The sequence below is a fragment of the Nannospalax galili genome, unplaced genomic scaffold, assembly GCF_000622305.1.
Source record: "Nannospalax galili isolate Female #2095 unplaced genomic scaffold, S.galili_v1.0 scaffold150, whole genome shotgun sequence".
Lineage (NCBI taxonomy): Eukaryota > Metazoa > Chordata > Mammalia > Rodentia > Spalacidae > Nannospalax > Nannospalax galili.
Genome location: NW_008329320.1, coordinates 3,827,781 through 3,842,115, shown reverse-complemented (window position 1 = coordinate 3,842,115; position 14,335 = coordinate 3,827,781). Strand labels below are relative to the sequence as shown.

The window sequence follows — 14,335 nt, the reverse complement described above, 5'->3', positions numbered from 1 at the left end:
CTTCTGCCCACTTTCCAGAATGAAAATCACCTTAAATGCCCAGACTCTTGTTTCCTCAAAATATAAGAAACAGATCTTTCATATGTAAAAATAAAATTAAAGCAAATCATGGTGATCTGCTACCCAGAGAAGTAAGAAATTGCTTTTCTTTAGGCCCTCTTCATTCCTAAAACATTCTCTGCCATGACAGCTGACATTCTTATACCTTCTTTGTGCCACAGATGACAAAACTCAAAGGCAGGTACTAGACTAGAGGACTTCTCAGCTTCCTATCTAATAACATGCTTAGAATAGTATAAGAAAAAGGCAGCTGTGCCCACTTAAAGTCTCTGGATGTTAGGGTCGGCATGTTTATACCTGAGCCAGGCACGGTGACACACACCTTTAATCCCAGCACTCAGGAGGCTGAGGCAAAAGGATGGCTGAAAATTTCAGGCCAGCCTGAGCTACACAGTGACATGCTGTCTCAAAAACAGTAACAACAACAATAATAATACCTACAGTAGCCATTCTTCCCAGCAAGGAGGACCATGATTTTATTCAGATTCTAAATAAAGAAGCACAGATCTGAGGAAAGGTCACCACTAACCTCTTCTCAAAGATGTAAGCATCCTAATCCCCAGAAACTAAATGTCACCTTACACAGCAGAAAGAAAGGACTTAAGATTAACGTCATAAAATTTGGGATGGAGAAATCAACCTGGGTTACATGGGTGGATCAAGTAACAGTGGAGAACCCTGGCCAACAAAGGTCAAACAGAGGAACAAGACAAAGGCTTCAAGGCACAAGGTGGAATCAAGTTTTCACCTTGTTTGTGGCTTTGTAGACAGGAAGGAATCCACAAACAAGGGGATGCAGGTAAGAAGAGAACTGCCAACAATTTCATGAACAAGGAAAGATTTTTCTCTAGAGCTCCTGAAAGGAACATAACCCTTCTGACACCCTAATTTAGCCAGTAAGATTCAGCCGAACTTCTGACCTGTGGAATTGTGAAATGATAAATGCATGCTGTTTTAAACCACAGAGCTTATAAAGCTTTGTTATGACAGTAATGGAAACCAAAATCCCAGGAGATGAGTGAGACAGCTCTGGCGAAGGATAAAGGAAAAGCTTGACAAGATGCATGCCCTCTGCGTCCTGTGTGCAGACACAGGTGTATAAGAACATGATGCCTAAAAGTACTGCAACATCCTGCAACTGTGTGGAGGATGCTTGACATCAGACCACCATCCCTGAGCCACTGAGCAAACTCTGGCCATGGCCTGTGTGCTGTATAGCTTTAGTGTCAACTTGACACACCTGGGTTGAGGGAGCCTCAACTGGGAAACTGCCTCTTGGACTGGCCTGTGGCCATGTCTGTGGGGCATCTTCTTCATTGCTGAGTGATGTGAGGGCCCAACCCACTGTGGGTAATGCTACCCCTGGGCAGGTGGGCCTATGTTGCATAAGAAAGCAGGCTGAGCAGGGGCCAGGGAAGCAAGCCAGTAAGCAGTGTTCCTCCATGGCCTGTGCTCCAGTTCCTGCCTCCAGGTTCCTGCCCTGCGTTCCTACCTTGGGCTCCCTGATGAACTGTGACATGGGAGATGTAAGATAAAATAAACCCTTTCCTCCCCAAGTTAGTACTAGTCAGAGTATTTTGTCACAGCAATGGAGAAACAAATTAGGACAGCCTCCCTCTACATATCTTGTTCTAAGAAAACTAAACCCAACTCATTTAAGTAGCTTTTAGTATTATTTCTTATAGAAGCATGCCTAACTGGCAGGATACTGACATCCTACCAGGAATTTTGTGAAGATTAACTAAAATAATAGAAGAAACATAGAATAAAATGCTGGTACTATAAAAGTGTTCAACACATGAGCTTTCCCTTCACTCTATCCCATAAATTATCTGACAGAAAAGCCTCTTCCAGCTTATCAAGTATCATACCCCTATTATGGATTCCTCAAATCTTTTTCTTCCAAAGACAAGGAAATCTTGTTTAAGTTCTCTACATATTAAGGGTCCCAACAGAAGCTACTGATGATCCAAAAGTAACACATTCTGTAGAAACTGACTAATAAGAATGCTTAGCAGGTAAAGGCACTTGCCACTAAGCCTGACAATCCAAATTTAATCCCACAGGGTAGAACCAACTCCCACAAGTTTTCCTCTGACCTACACACACAGACACACACACACAGACACAAAGAATCACACTCCACCCCCAAAACACATACAAACTAATTTTTTTTTGCAAGTTACTTCAATTTTGGGGTTTTGATTGTTTCTCAAATTAATAATATGTTGTATGATCCTCGCTAGGGATGCTGGGCAGTGACAACAAGCCACTGCTCTCAATCAACTATGCCATTACAAGAAGACACAACCCATATTCCACCCTTATTAACCAAGACACAGTGAAACTTGGTAGGACTGGTAAGTTTTTAGTCAAGGACATACTTTAGTATGAAGCACAAATCCTTCAACATTTCCCATTTGGGGAGAAAAATATATACATATGTATATGCCATAAATTACATAAACTAGCTACAGGTTGGAGGTCATGAAAGTACCAGTATGAAGACTACTGGTGTCAAAGAACACAGAATATTTATTTTAGCTACTATACTCTTGGCCTTTGATTTTTTTTTGAGACAGGGTCTCCTTGTAGCCTAAGCTGTCCTGGAACTCACTATGTAGACCAGGCTGGCCTTGAACTCACAGAGATCTGCCTGCCTCTGCCTTATCTTTTCTCTATAGTAGCACTTCTAATTAGCAGGTGATTTTTGCCCCTCAGGGGATATGTGGCAATATGTGAAGACATTTTTGGTTCTTAGCATTAGGGAGGAGTGCTAATGTCATCTAATGGGGAAAGCCTACAGGTACTGCTTAATATCCTATAATATACAGGCAATTCCCACAAAGAATGATATGGCCCAAAATGCCAACAGTGCTGAGGTGAAGAAATCCCTCCCTACTTCAGACCTACCACCTGATCCATGGGGTCGCTGGAGTAGTAACTTTCTGAATGGGTACATCGAATCCACACAGGCTTAAGAAGTTCTTCCTCCTCCTCCTCGTTTTTGTCAGGTGGTATCTCCTCTGGCTCTTTTTCTTTGATGGAAGTATAATTCTTCTCTTTGCCAGAGCTCTGGCTATCACTCCATCTGTCTTTTTCCTCCTCCCAGCGAGCTCTCTTCTTCTCCCTGCTTGGGGAGTGACTTCAAAAGGAGGCAAAGGTTAGTTACTAAAAATACTCCTCTACTATCAAAGTTACCTGGTGCATTTTCCACTTAAATACAAATGCCATACTAATGTGCCACACTGACTTTCACTAAACCAGTGATTCCCAAACGCCAGTGTGGCAGCATCAGAATCACCTGGTTTACTTGTTTAAAAATACAAATTCCCAGGCCCTACCCCAGATCTACTTACTGATTCATAATCTCCGGGGATGGGGCCCAAGAATCTGTATTTTTAATAATCTCCCCAGGTAATTCTGGTGTGCATCCAGCAGGTTCAGGAACAACTGGCAAACCATAACTCCTAGAAGAAAAAGATACTTAGAAAATATTGATCTACTTGGCTATGAATTGAGCCTAAGAACTATAATCTGAGGAAATCAATACTAGCATTCCTAACCATTTCTCTGGAAATCCAGACTTTGGTATTACAACTTTGGCTAACTAAGGATAAAAAATCTACTATGCCTCCTCAAATCCCTGGGGCTTACAATACATAAAGACTCATCCTATGGATAAAGTTGGAAGAAAAAAGCTACAGCATAGATTCTAATTTAAGCCCAAGAAATTTAGAGAAAACCTAAGAGCTTTCTTTTAAAAAGGCAGCTAGGAAGAATTATTGCTTTATTAAATCAGGAGGAAGTCCCTGTTGTTCCACTGGTAAAGTTACTACCCAAAGAAAGTTTACCTCTGGCTCAAAGTCAAAAAAATTATTTGGAGCCAGGCCTGGTGGCTCATGTCTATAATCTTAGCACTTGCTGGGCTGAAGCAGGAAGACTGGGGAGTTCAAAGACTGCCTGACCACACAGTAAGTTACAGGCTACCTGAACTACAGAGTTGAGACCCTGTCTCAAAAAAATTTTTTTCTCATTAACACTACCACTAGCTCCTAACTGTATAACAGAGAAAGTCTCTCTCTCTCGCTCTCCCTGTGTATTCTTGGAGGGAACAGAAAGATCATGCAAATCGATAACTTCTATAACTTCTAAAAACATGTATTACAACATGCATCACTAGTTTTGTTACCAGAAAACAAAAAATTCTAGTCAAAATAAAATGTATGGGGCTGGTAAGATGGCTCAGTGAGTAAAGGCACTTGCTGCCAAGTCTGATGACCTCAGTTTGATTCCTAAAACCTACATAGTAGAAGGAGAAAACCAACTCCAGAAAACTGTTCTCTGACCTCCATACATGCACGATGGCACATGCATGTGTGCACGTACACCCACCCACCCACAAATAAACAGTGTGTTCACTGCAGAAAGAGAAAGTATAACCCGGGTTTGGTAGTATATACTATAATCACAGCACTCAGAAACAGAGACAGGAGGTCTGCTGCAAATTTGAGGCCAGCCTCCTCTATGTAGCAAGTTTTAGGTCAGTCAGGGCTACATAGTAAAACCCTCTCTGAAGAACAACAACAAAACAAAAAGCAAAGAAAAATAAAGCATAGGTTTAAAAAAAATTCTAAAACATCACTCATAGACAACAACTGTATTTCATAAATTTTTCAAGCATATGTGTATATATACACATTTCAAAAGCAACAAATGAATTCTACAGACTGCCATTCATATTCAACAATAAATCAGAATATATTCCCTTTTTTGTTGTGTTTCGTTATTGTTGTTTTTGAGACAGGGCCTCACTATATAGCCCTGGCCAGCCTGGAATTCACTATATAGATCAGGCTGGCCTCAAACTTAGAGGTCTGCCTGCCTCTGCTTCCCAAGTGCCGGGATTAAAGGCATGCGCCAGCAAGCCCAGCTGTCTTTATTTTAATACACCTATATCTGAACCATTTTTCATGGGTTCTTTTGGCTTTGAGTTTTGGGGGCTTTTTTTGAGGCAGGGTCTCACGGTGCCCAGGCTGACCTCAAGCTGACTTTGCAGCTGAGACTGCTGTTGAAGTCCTGCTCCTCCTGCTCCCCTCCCAAGTACTGGGATTACAGGCACATGTCACCACCATAGCTTGCTGCTCTCCTACCTGTGTACACTATAGCTTAACAAATCCAATGCCAGTCATTTAAGCCAGCATTTTCCCCTACTGTGAACACTGTCATGAACACAGTTATGTTCTTTGCACATCTGTCAGGTCAATTCCCAAAGTGTGTCTATTTTTTCAAAAGACCTCTCTCCAGACATGTAGTACCAGTTTAAATATCCATCAAAAACACATGTCAAGTTTCCATTTCCACACATCTTATCAAAACGATTCTTTTACATCTTTGCCTTCTGATGGAAAAAGGAACGTAGATCGTAATTTTTTATTAATAAATTGTTCTTTGACAATCTCATACAAGCATGTAATATTCAGATTACTCTCACTCATCCTATTATAAAAAAAATGGAATGCTTCATGAATTTGCCTGTCATCCTTGTACAGAGGCCACAGTAATTTTCTCCATACCATTTCAATTTTTTGGTAAATGTGCTACTGAAGTGAGCACACAATTTCTACTGCTGATGAAATGACTATATTTCATGTGACTTTTGTGAATATTCTGGTCACATGCGATGCCAATATTTTTCAAATTACAATAATAGTTTTTTCACTTCACTGGAAGAATTTTTAATTATGATAATTTTCTATTTTCTGTCATAAGTTCTATAAACTTTTCTAGCTTTTTGTTCTCCTTTTAAAACAATTAATTTATTATAGGTTAAAGTCAAATGTACAGATCTTCCCTATTTATGCTTCCTATTTTGCTTAGAAAGTTCCTCCCAAGAAATGCTGAAAGTTAAGTATTTCCTGTTTTCTTATTTTCCATTAATGTTTTTACTCTGCCTCTCCAAGATATAAAGCAGAAATCTAATTAGTTTTGTCCTCTAATTGGCCTGCCAACTGCAGGTTTCTAAAACACCTGTATTAGTATTTGATGTAACCTTACACTTTTTTATTAGATATACTTGAATTATGCTCAACATTTGCTTCACTGATATATTCACACCCACAATGAAATTTTAAATTATGTATTTTCTGAACATTTAATACTACTAAAGCATTGCTGCGTTATTTTTTTCATTATCCTAGCTTCTACTCCAAAGAAAAATTTACAATCATTGTGAAGTCCTAAAATCTTCAACTGGTTACACTTAAAATGAGAATTATTTTGAAGAAAGTTGTTTTTGCATCATGGATTCTACTACAGGATTATGAAAAGATGTCAGCTCACTTTACCTTCTCTATCCTTAGCTACAGCTTACAGTTTTCTTACCACTGGTCCTATTTTTTTTTTTCTAAGCTTGTTATAAGATGTTTTATCTTAAAGTGTGGCAGTCAATCCACTCTGCCTTTTCCATTACATTCTGTAAGTAGGTATTCTTGGTATTTGGGCACACTATTAATATTGAAATACTGCTGGTGGCCACTCTTAGCTCCAAGGTACTTTTTGTTTGTTTAGTGCTTATTATAAATCTAACATCCCCTAAGCACGTTACTGACATTTTCACATTCAATCCTTACACATAAACACGCTATGCGGCAGATATTAACATACCTTACAGAGAAGGAAACAGAATCCGTAACCCACCCAATGTTAAAGAGCTGAAAAGTGGTAGTTAAATGCTAATATAGTTGATACAAATATTTTGACATGCTTCTTTAAAATCTCACCAAAAATTTAACTAACATCATTACCGGTATCAAGAAACACAGGCAAAGGGCATCCCCAATCCATCCCCTTTCAGCATCACAGATGGTCAAGTTTGTCTTTGTAAACAATGTCAACTGGTATTCATTTTCTGATTGTTTTTTTTTTTTTTTTTGACACTTTGAGAGAGGAATTTCAAAACATACAAAATATCTATTTTTGGTCTCAGGCACTCAAAATCAAAACTCTACAGTTTCATCTTAACAAGCTCTACTACAAACTGATCACTTTTCCTCCTTTACAACATATGCCTCTTCCATTTTCACTCTGCTACCACTAGAGAGGTCACTATGAAGACATCCCATCACTACAGTTTAAAATCACAACTCAAATAGGCCCTCAGCGATGTCTACCACACAGCATCCGGGCTTTCCCCATCTCCTCTGTTCCTCCGGGCTCTTCTCTTCCTGGTCACTCTCAGCTAACCCATGGCATTTAGCATTTGGCATTCCATACTAGGATCTCTTTCTGAAGTCTATACCTGAATAGCCATCAGAACAACAGCATTTGGTTATCTCACAGATTCACAAAAGCCCAAGCTGAACTCATCCTTGCCTTTCTAGTGTACCCCACCCACAACTAGAATACCCGATCTCAGGATCATGACTGGGCCCTTCTCCCCCTGCCCCTACTGCATCTGACCAGTTATCAAGTCCTACTGATCATCTCATACATATCTTAATTACACATTCCTACCCTATTACCACAGTCACTGCCATGAGCCAGGTCATGACGTCTCTCGAAGATTAATAAAGAAGCTTTCAAAGCTCATTTCCTGACACCCAGGGTTGACCCTCTTAGAACATTTCTCTACATTGAGGCCAGCAAACATGCTCTACTTCCTCCCCTACAGTTCTCATTACCCACTTCATTCTTTCATGTATCAGTAAAAATCTTCTAGATCTACTCTACACCAGGTATTTCACTGTTGGGTTCCAGAATAACATGGCACTGCTCCCATCAAAAGCCCTGACTCTTTTTTTCCACCTATAAAATGGAAATGAGTGTAACTTTCATACTAGCACAATACCTGGCGCACACAAGGATGCTGCTTTTAATCTGCTGTTTGGTGTCAAGAGGACGTCCTTGTCTTTGTTCTGATTTGCACGGGAAGGCCTTGGGGTTTCAACATTAAACGTGGCTTTTTTCAGATACTATAAATCATGTTCGTCAAGGGGTAGTATTTATCAATACAGAAGTAAAGTCTTTTATTCCTAAAGTTTTTACTCATAAGTGAATACTGGCTTTATTTTAAATACTTAGTAGGAAAATACTGACATAATCAAATCGATTTTTTAACTCAAACATGTACAGTTTTGGGTTTGTTTTTTGATTTGTTTTTATTTTGTGAGTCTTTTTTTTCATTTTTTAAAAGGTTTTTATTGAGGAGCTGGAGAGATGGCTCAGCAGTTAAGAGCACTGGCTGCTCTTGCAGAGGACCCAGGTTCAATTCCCAGCACCTACATGGCAGCTAACAAACATTAGTAGCTCCAGTTCCTGGGGATCTGACACCTTCTTCTGACCTCCATGGGCACTGCATGACACAGGTGCACTTCCACACATGCAGGCAATACATATAAAATAATAATAAAATATTTAAAATTTTTTAATTTACATTTTTCCATTTTTAATTGAGTTTTTATGATTTTCATACAATATAGTTTGATGGTATTTAGATCCCCTCCCCTACTATCCGCACCTCCTACCCACTGCCCCCCACCAAGTTTAATGTACATATATATGATACAGCCTATAGAGTCTGATTTGTGTCCCCAAATGTCCTTCAGTGTGGGTCCATCCACTGGCCCCACCAACAGTCCCATCTCTATAAGATACTGTCTCTCCCCCATCTAGCACCCATCAAACGCCAAAAGTTCCTTAGGCTGGATTGGGATTTCTTATCCACCTCCTAATGTCCATGCTGGGATTTTGTTTGGTTTGAGCTTGCAGAGGACTTCTGCATGCAGTCACACCATTGCTTTGAGTTCATATGTGTAACTAACCAGGTGTCTGAAAGTATTTCCTTGTGGTCATCCACCTCCTTTGACTCTTACAAGCTTTCCACCTCCTTCTGCTATGATCCCTGAGCTGGGGGAGGCAAAGGTTTAAAATAGGTGTCCTACTCAGGGATAACTCTGCAGCCTCTTGTTCTCTGCACATGTGCCAATTGTGGGTTAATCACCATCTGCTAAATAAGGAAATTTCTCAGCGGTGAGAGCTGAGAGATGCATTTATGTGTAAAGGTTGCATTGAAAGTGTGTCACTTAGGGTTAAGTGTCTCATGGGCACTTATTCTCTGCGACTGACCAGTTATGGAACTCTGTAGTAGTCTCCATCCTGGCTAGTCAGGTACTCTCAGGCAACCTCAGTAGAAGAGGGCCAAGGACCAGGGTGAGCTGACATGAAAAGAATAGGCTTGTTCTTACTTAGCTAGCAGAGAAGGTCAAGAGCTAAGATCATGTATGAGTGGTTTTGCCTGTAGGTATATAAGTGCACCAAGTGTGTGCAATGCCCAGAGAGGCCAGAAGAGGGAATCAGATCCCCTGAACTGGAGTTATAAAACAGCTGTTAGCCTTCATGTGGGTGCTGGTTACTGAACCCAGGTCTTCTGAAAGAGCAGAAAGTGCTTTTAATTGCCGAGACATCTCTCCAGCCCAGAATTATAGATTTTCTAATACTAACCTATCTACCCACGTAACCCTATAATAAACTATACTGATAACTGTAGCACACTATTGAAAATAGTTTGCTAGTATTCTAATCAGTTTTCCTATTCCTAAGAGAAACCACCTTGTAACTTTCTTTTCCTGCTATACAACCACAAGCTGAGTTTCCTTCTTCAAATGTCCTAGAACACCTTAAAACTTTTTGGGACATTGTACAAATTAAACCTTTTTTGTTTTCTCAGTTATTGCCCTATTACAGCTTCCTGTTCCTTTTCTTAATTTACTTTTATTTTATGAGTACTTTCCCTGCATATGTGTAAGTGCATCCTTGTCATACAATGTCAGCGGAGGCCAGAAGAAGGTACTGAGTCCCATGGAACTGGAGTTACTAAGGGTTGCTAGCCACTGTGCAGGTGCTGGGAACGGAACCCACGTTTTCTGCAAGAGCAGCCAGTGCTCTTAAATGCTGAGCCATCTCTCCAACCCATTTCTTTAAGATTTATTTTCAGTTTATGTGAGTGCTTGCTACATGCATGCCCAGTGCCCAAAGAGACCAGAAGAAGGCACTGGAAGCACTGGAACCAAAGTTACAGGCAGTTGTCAGCCCCCATATGGGAGCTGGAAACCAAACCCAGGTTCTCTGCAGAAGCAGTATGTACTCTTGACAAGCCATCTTCCCAGCTCCCAGCTTTGTGCTTCTCACGTGAAATCTGTGATTTTGTTTTCCTAGAATCCAACCCATCACATTCAAGTATTTCGTCTGTCCTTATTTCATTTTATAATGTTTTAGTCATCTATATGTCTGTAACAAAATGCGTCACTCCTGATATGCACATTTCTTCATTTGTCACTTTAAAGACTCTGCATCTGTGTACTAATGTAGTTATATTGTGATAGTTTTATTTCAATTTCACTAACTTATTTTGTATTTAAATCTTTTTTTTTTTCTTTTAGAGACAGGGTCTCTTTCTGTAACTCAGGCTAGCCTGAAACTTACTACTTACTGTAGCCCAGGCTGGCCTCAAACTCAAAGTGATCCTCCTACCTCCAACTCCCAAGTGCTGGGATTACAGCTGTAAACAATACTCAGCTTTTTCTCACTCACTTTTTCTGCTCTTCTTATACTCTACCAACTTCTAAAGTCAGGTACTCAAAAATTATACATACTTGGTTCTAAGTGTTTAATGTGTATTATTATCTCAGTGACCCTTTACCAATCAATAAATATGACTACTCATATTACAGATAAAGAATTGAGGCTTCAAAAGGTTGAATAACTCTACCCAATAACAAAGCTGAGAACACTAACAATCAAACCCAAATCTGTCAGACTCCAGAATGCCAGTTACTCTGAGTTACCAAGATATAAGACCATGCACAAATTTTACTCTAGGCATAGAGCTGGTTTTGTATTACAGCATTCTTAATGCCATTCTTCTAAGAGAATGTGATTGCAAAGTTTGTTCTTTCCTGATAAAATAAATTTAAGAGTATAAAATGAATTTCTAAAACTTGATAAAACATATTTACAGTTTTTAGAATACACTTACAATTTTATAACACTGTAGTCAGATAAAGTGGCCTATATAATTTCTAATTTGAGGAAAGCTACAAGATTTCCCTCCCACAGAATCAATTTATCTGGAGAGCAAATTTCAGTGCTCGGCCGCCTGAGCTTTTCTCGGTCACCTGCCAGACTGAGCTCGGAGGACGTGGCTGACAGCTGCATAAGCACAAAGTCTGAATTTCAGGAGATAATCCTGCAACTGCTTACCTTCCAGATCTCTTATACTCTTTTTTGTAGGACCTTTCCAGAGACGGTGATCTTCGGCTGTCCCGGTGCCTGTGTCTCTCTCGTTCCCGCTCTCTTAAAGGAATTAATACACAGAGCTGTTTTCGACAGAAACACTCAAAAACACCATCTCTTCACTGACTTTATCCTCTAAATAAATGAACCACCATCTGAGAAATCTTCCGGCACTACTTACTAGGAAACATCCTTATTCCTCCTTGTTATTAGAGGGAAAAGAAGCTTCTCTATAGAAGCTAACTAATGTGGGCGGTTTTTGCTGATTGAAAAGAGAAGTCATACCTGATACTAAGCAATAATGGGAATTCTATCAAAATCTTCTCTCAAAATCTAATCAGCTAATCCTACAGAAAAGCTTTAAAGGACTCTCTTCCCTATTGGTTTCTAGAAAACTCTATCAACTAGATACAGATTAAAGCTTTTGTACTAAAGACCAAAACAAGTTGTACAATGAAAGAGCTCTGAACCCTTATGGAGTCTAGGGCTGGGTTCTAAGCTATCACTAACTTGCCACAGACTGTTACTTAACAGTGCTATTTTCACCTAGAATAGAGACAGGTTTGCCTAGGGTGAAGATGGAATGAGAGATTTTTTTAAGCTGTCCAGTGTAAATCTGGAACATAAAGCATCTGAGTCTGATAAGTACAGTGAAGACCTAGAACAAAAAGCTGAAATTTAGTGTATCTGCATCACAACCACAAATCTATGGGAAGAAATCACCCCAAGAATGAAAAAACAATGCTACCCAGGTAGCTGAGCACCCATTTTATGGAGCTTTAGATTTCAGAATATTTACCAACCTTATAACCTAGGTATCCTCTAATTGAAAATCTGAAATCTAAAATGCTCTTGATTCCAAAACTTTTTGAGCATGATGTAGTCATTTGAATTTTCAGATCAGGGATCAATAAAAAGTATCTAAAATGTCCAAACTCAAAAATATCCTCTAACCTATACCCAACTGGAAGAAATGGCAATGCACTGAAAATCAAAACGTATAGAACCAGCGTCAGACATGGTGGCACATGTCTTTTATCCCAGCACCTGGGAGGCAGAAGCAGGCAGATCTCAGTGAGTTCAAGGCCAGCCTAATTTATACAGCAAGTTCCAGATTTAAAAAAAAAAAAAAAAAAAAAAAAAAACCAACAATCTTATAAAACCAATGGAGTTCAGCAACCACTTAGAAATTAAGACACAGGGGCTGGAGAGATGGCTCAGCGGTTAAGAGCACTGACTGTTCTCGCAGAAGACTGGGGTTTGAATCCCAGCACCCACACGGCAGATAACAACGATTCATAACTCCAGTTCCAGGGGATCTGACAGCCTCTTCTGTCCTCTGTGGGTATTGCATGACACGGGTGCCCTTACCTACATGCAGGCAATACACACATACACATAAAATAAAAATAATAAATAAAATATTTTTAAAAAAATTAAGACACAAAATGTTTTTTCACTTAAAGATTACTCCATTCTGTTTAATTGGGTTTAAGGCTCACTCAGTAGGGGGGAACTCATGTGTGACACACAGCCAAATACACACGGCTATAAATCCTAGGGAAAAAAACCTAGTTTTGCCACATTCCTAGACAAATGTAATTTTTTATTGTATTCTAAATATGTACCCTATATTTACAGACAAGTGTGCCTCTCACCACTCATCAAAGAAGCTTCTTTTTGCAATACACGGAGACTATTACAGAGTTCCACAACTGGTCACACACAGAGCATAAGTGTCTGTGAGGTACCCACTCCTCAGTGACACATGTACAATGGAACCTGAACCCTGAGGCTCAGGGAACATAATGGAACAGAAAAGAATATGGAACAGGAAGAAAGAATATTAATGTATCTCTCAACTCTCACCAGCGAAGCTTCCTCATGCAACAGATGGTGATTAACTCGGAAAGCTACAACTGGCCAAGTGCAGAGAATAAGAGACTGCAGAGTGCTTGTCCCTAAATAGGACACCTATCGAATTTCTGCAACCCAAGGCTCAGGGACCATTATAGAAGAGGAGACAGAAAGACTGTAAGAGCCAGAGATAGTGGCTAATCCACAGGAAACTGAGTTTTCCAGACAACTGAAATGTTACTCATATGAACTCACAGTATTGGCAACAGCATGCACAAGACCATGCAAGCTCAAGCCGGACAAAATCCCAGCATAAAAGTGGAGAAATGGGTAAGAAGCTCCAATCTTAGGTGAGGAACTATTGGCAACCAATGACCAGAAGGAGAGTTGGTTTTCTCTAAGGATGTGACACTAGATAGGTTAACCAGGCTCCAGTGAATGAATATACACCAAAGGACATTTGGGAACACAAACTTGGCTCACTAGGCCTTAACATATATGACAGAGTGGGAAATGAAACCCAGTGGGAGGCTCTAAGAGGGTACAGAAAGGAGAAGGGGTCTAAATATGATCAAAATACATTGTATGAAATTAGCAAAAAAATTATTTAAAAATTCCAAAATTTTTAAAAACAGATTATCCCATTCTCAAGAAAGATTTCTTCGAATAATGTTTCTGACATATACACAATCCTCAGATACAGACCAGCTGTCCAAAACAAAACAGCTGAAGCTCAGAACTCTGTACCATCTGAGATATTTCTAAAATCACAGTTTATGCTGAGGTAGTAATCTCAATTACAGAATAAAGAGAATGGTGCAACATGACAAAGACATAATGTAATTTGTAATAATGTAGCTGCTACAATGACAACTGTTTTTATTTCCAAATTTAAAATTGGAAACAATTTCTAAGTTTTGTGCGCTCGCGCGCGTGCGCATGTATGTGTGTGTGTGTGTGTGTGTGTGTGTGTGTGTGTGTTTAACATCTAGCCAGTAGGTAATAACCTTTAAGGACAATTGCTTCCTCTGAGTAGACAGGAATTCAAAAATCCAATTTAAATATAAATTATACTTAAGCAGATATAAATGGACTATGAATCCATTTAAGCTAAGTCCTTTTTTTT

The 14,335-nt window shown here is 39.5% G+C and overlaps 1 protein-coding gene and 1 non-coding gene across 2 annotated transcripts in view; both read right to left on the bottom strand.

The window, feature by feature from the left end:
* Drosha (drosha ribonuclease III) overlaps positions 1-14,335 on the bottom strand; it is a 137,119-nt gene that overhangs the window by 112,410 nt on the left and 10,374 nt on the right. The window contains exons 5-7 of the mRNA XM_008835690.3: positions 11,320-11,412; positions 3,420-3,530; positions 2,974-3,205 (exon numbers count right to left, since the gene is read on the bottom strand). Of these exons, the coding sequence (XP_008833912.1) occupies positions 2,974-3,205; positions 3,420-3,530; positions 11,320-11,412 (436 nt within the window). The remainder of the gene's footprint in view (positions 1-2,973; positions 3,206-3,419; positions 3,531-11,319; positions 11,413-14,335) is intronic.
* On the bottom strand, positions 5,568-5,676 carry LOC115070801. The gene has a single exon (XR_003849930.1). It is a non-coding gene; the product is annotated as a U6 spliceosomal RNA (small nuclear RNA).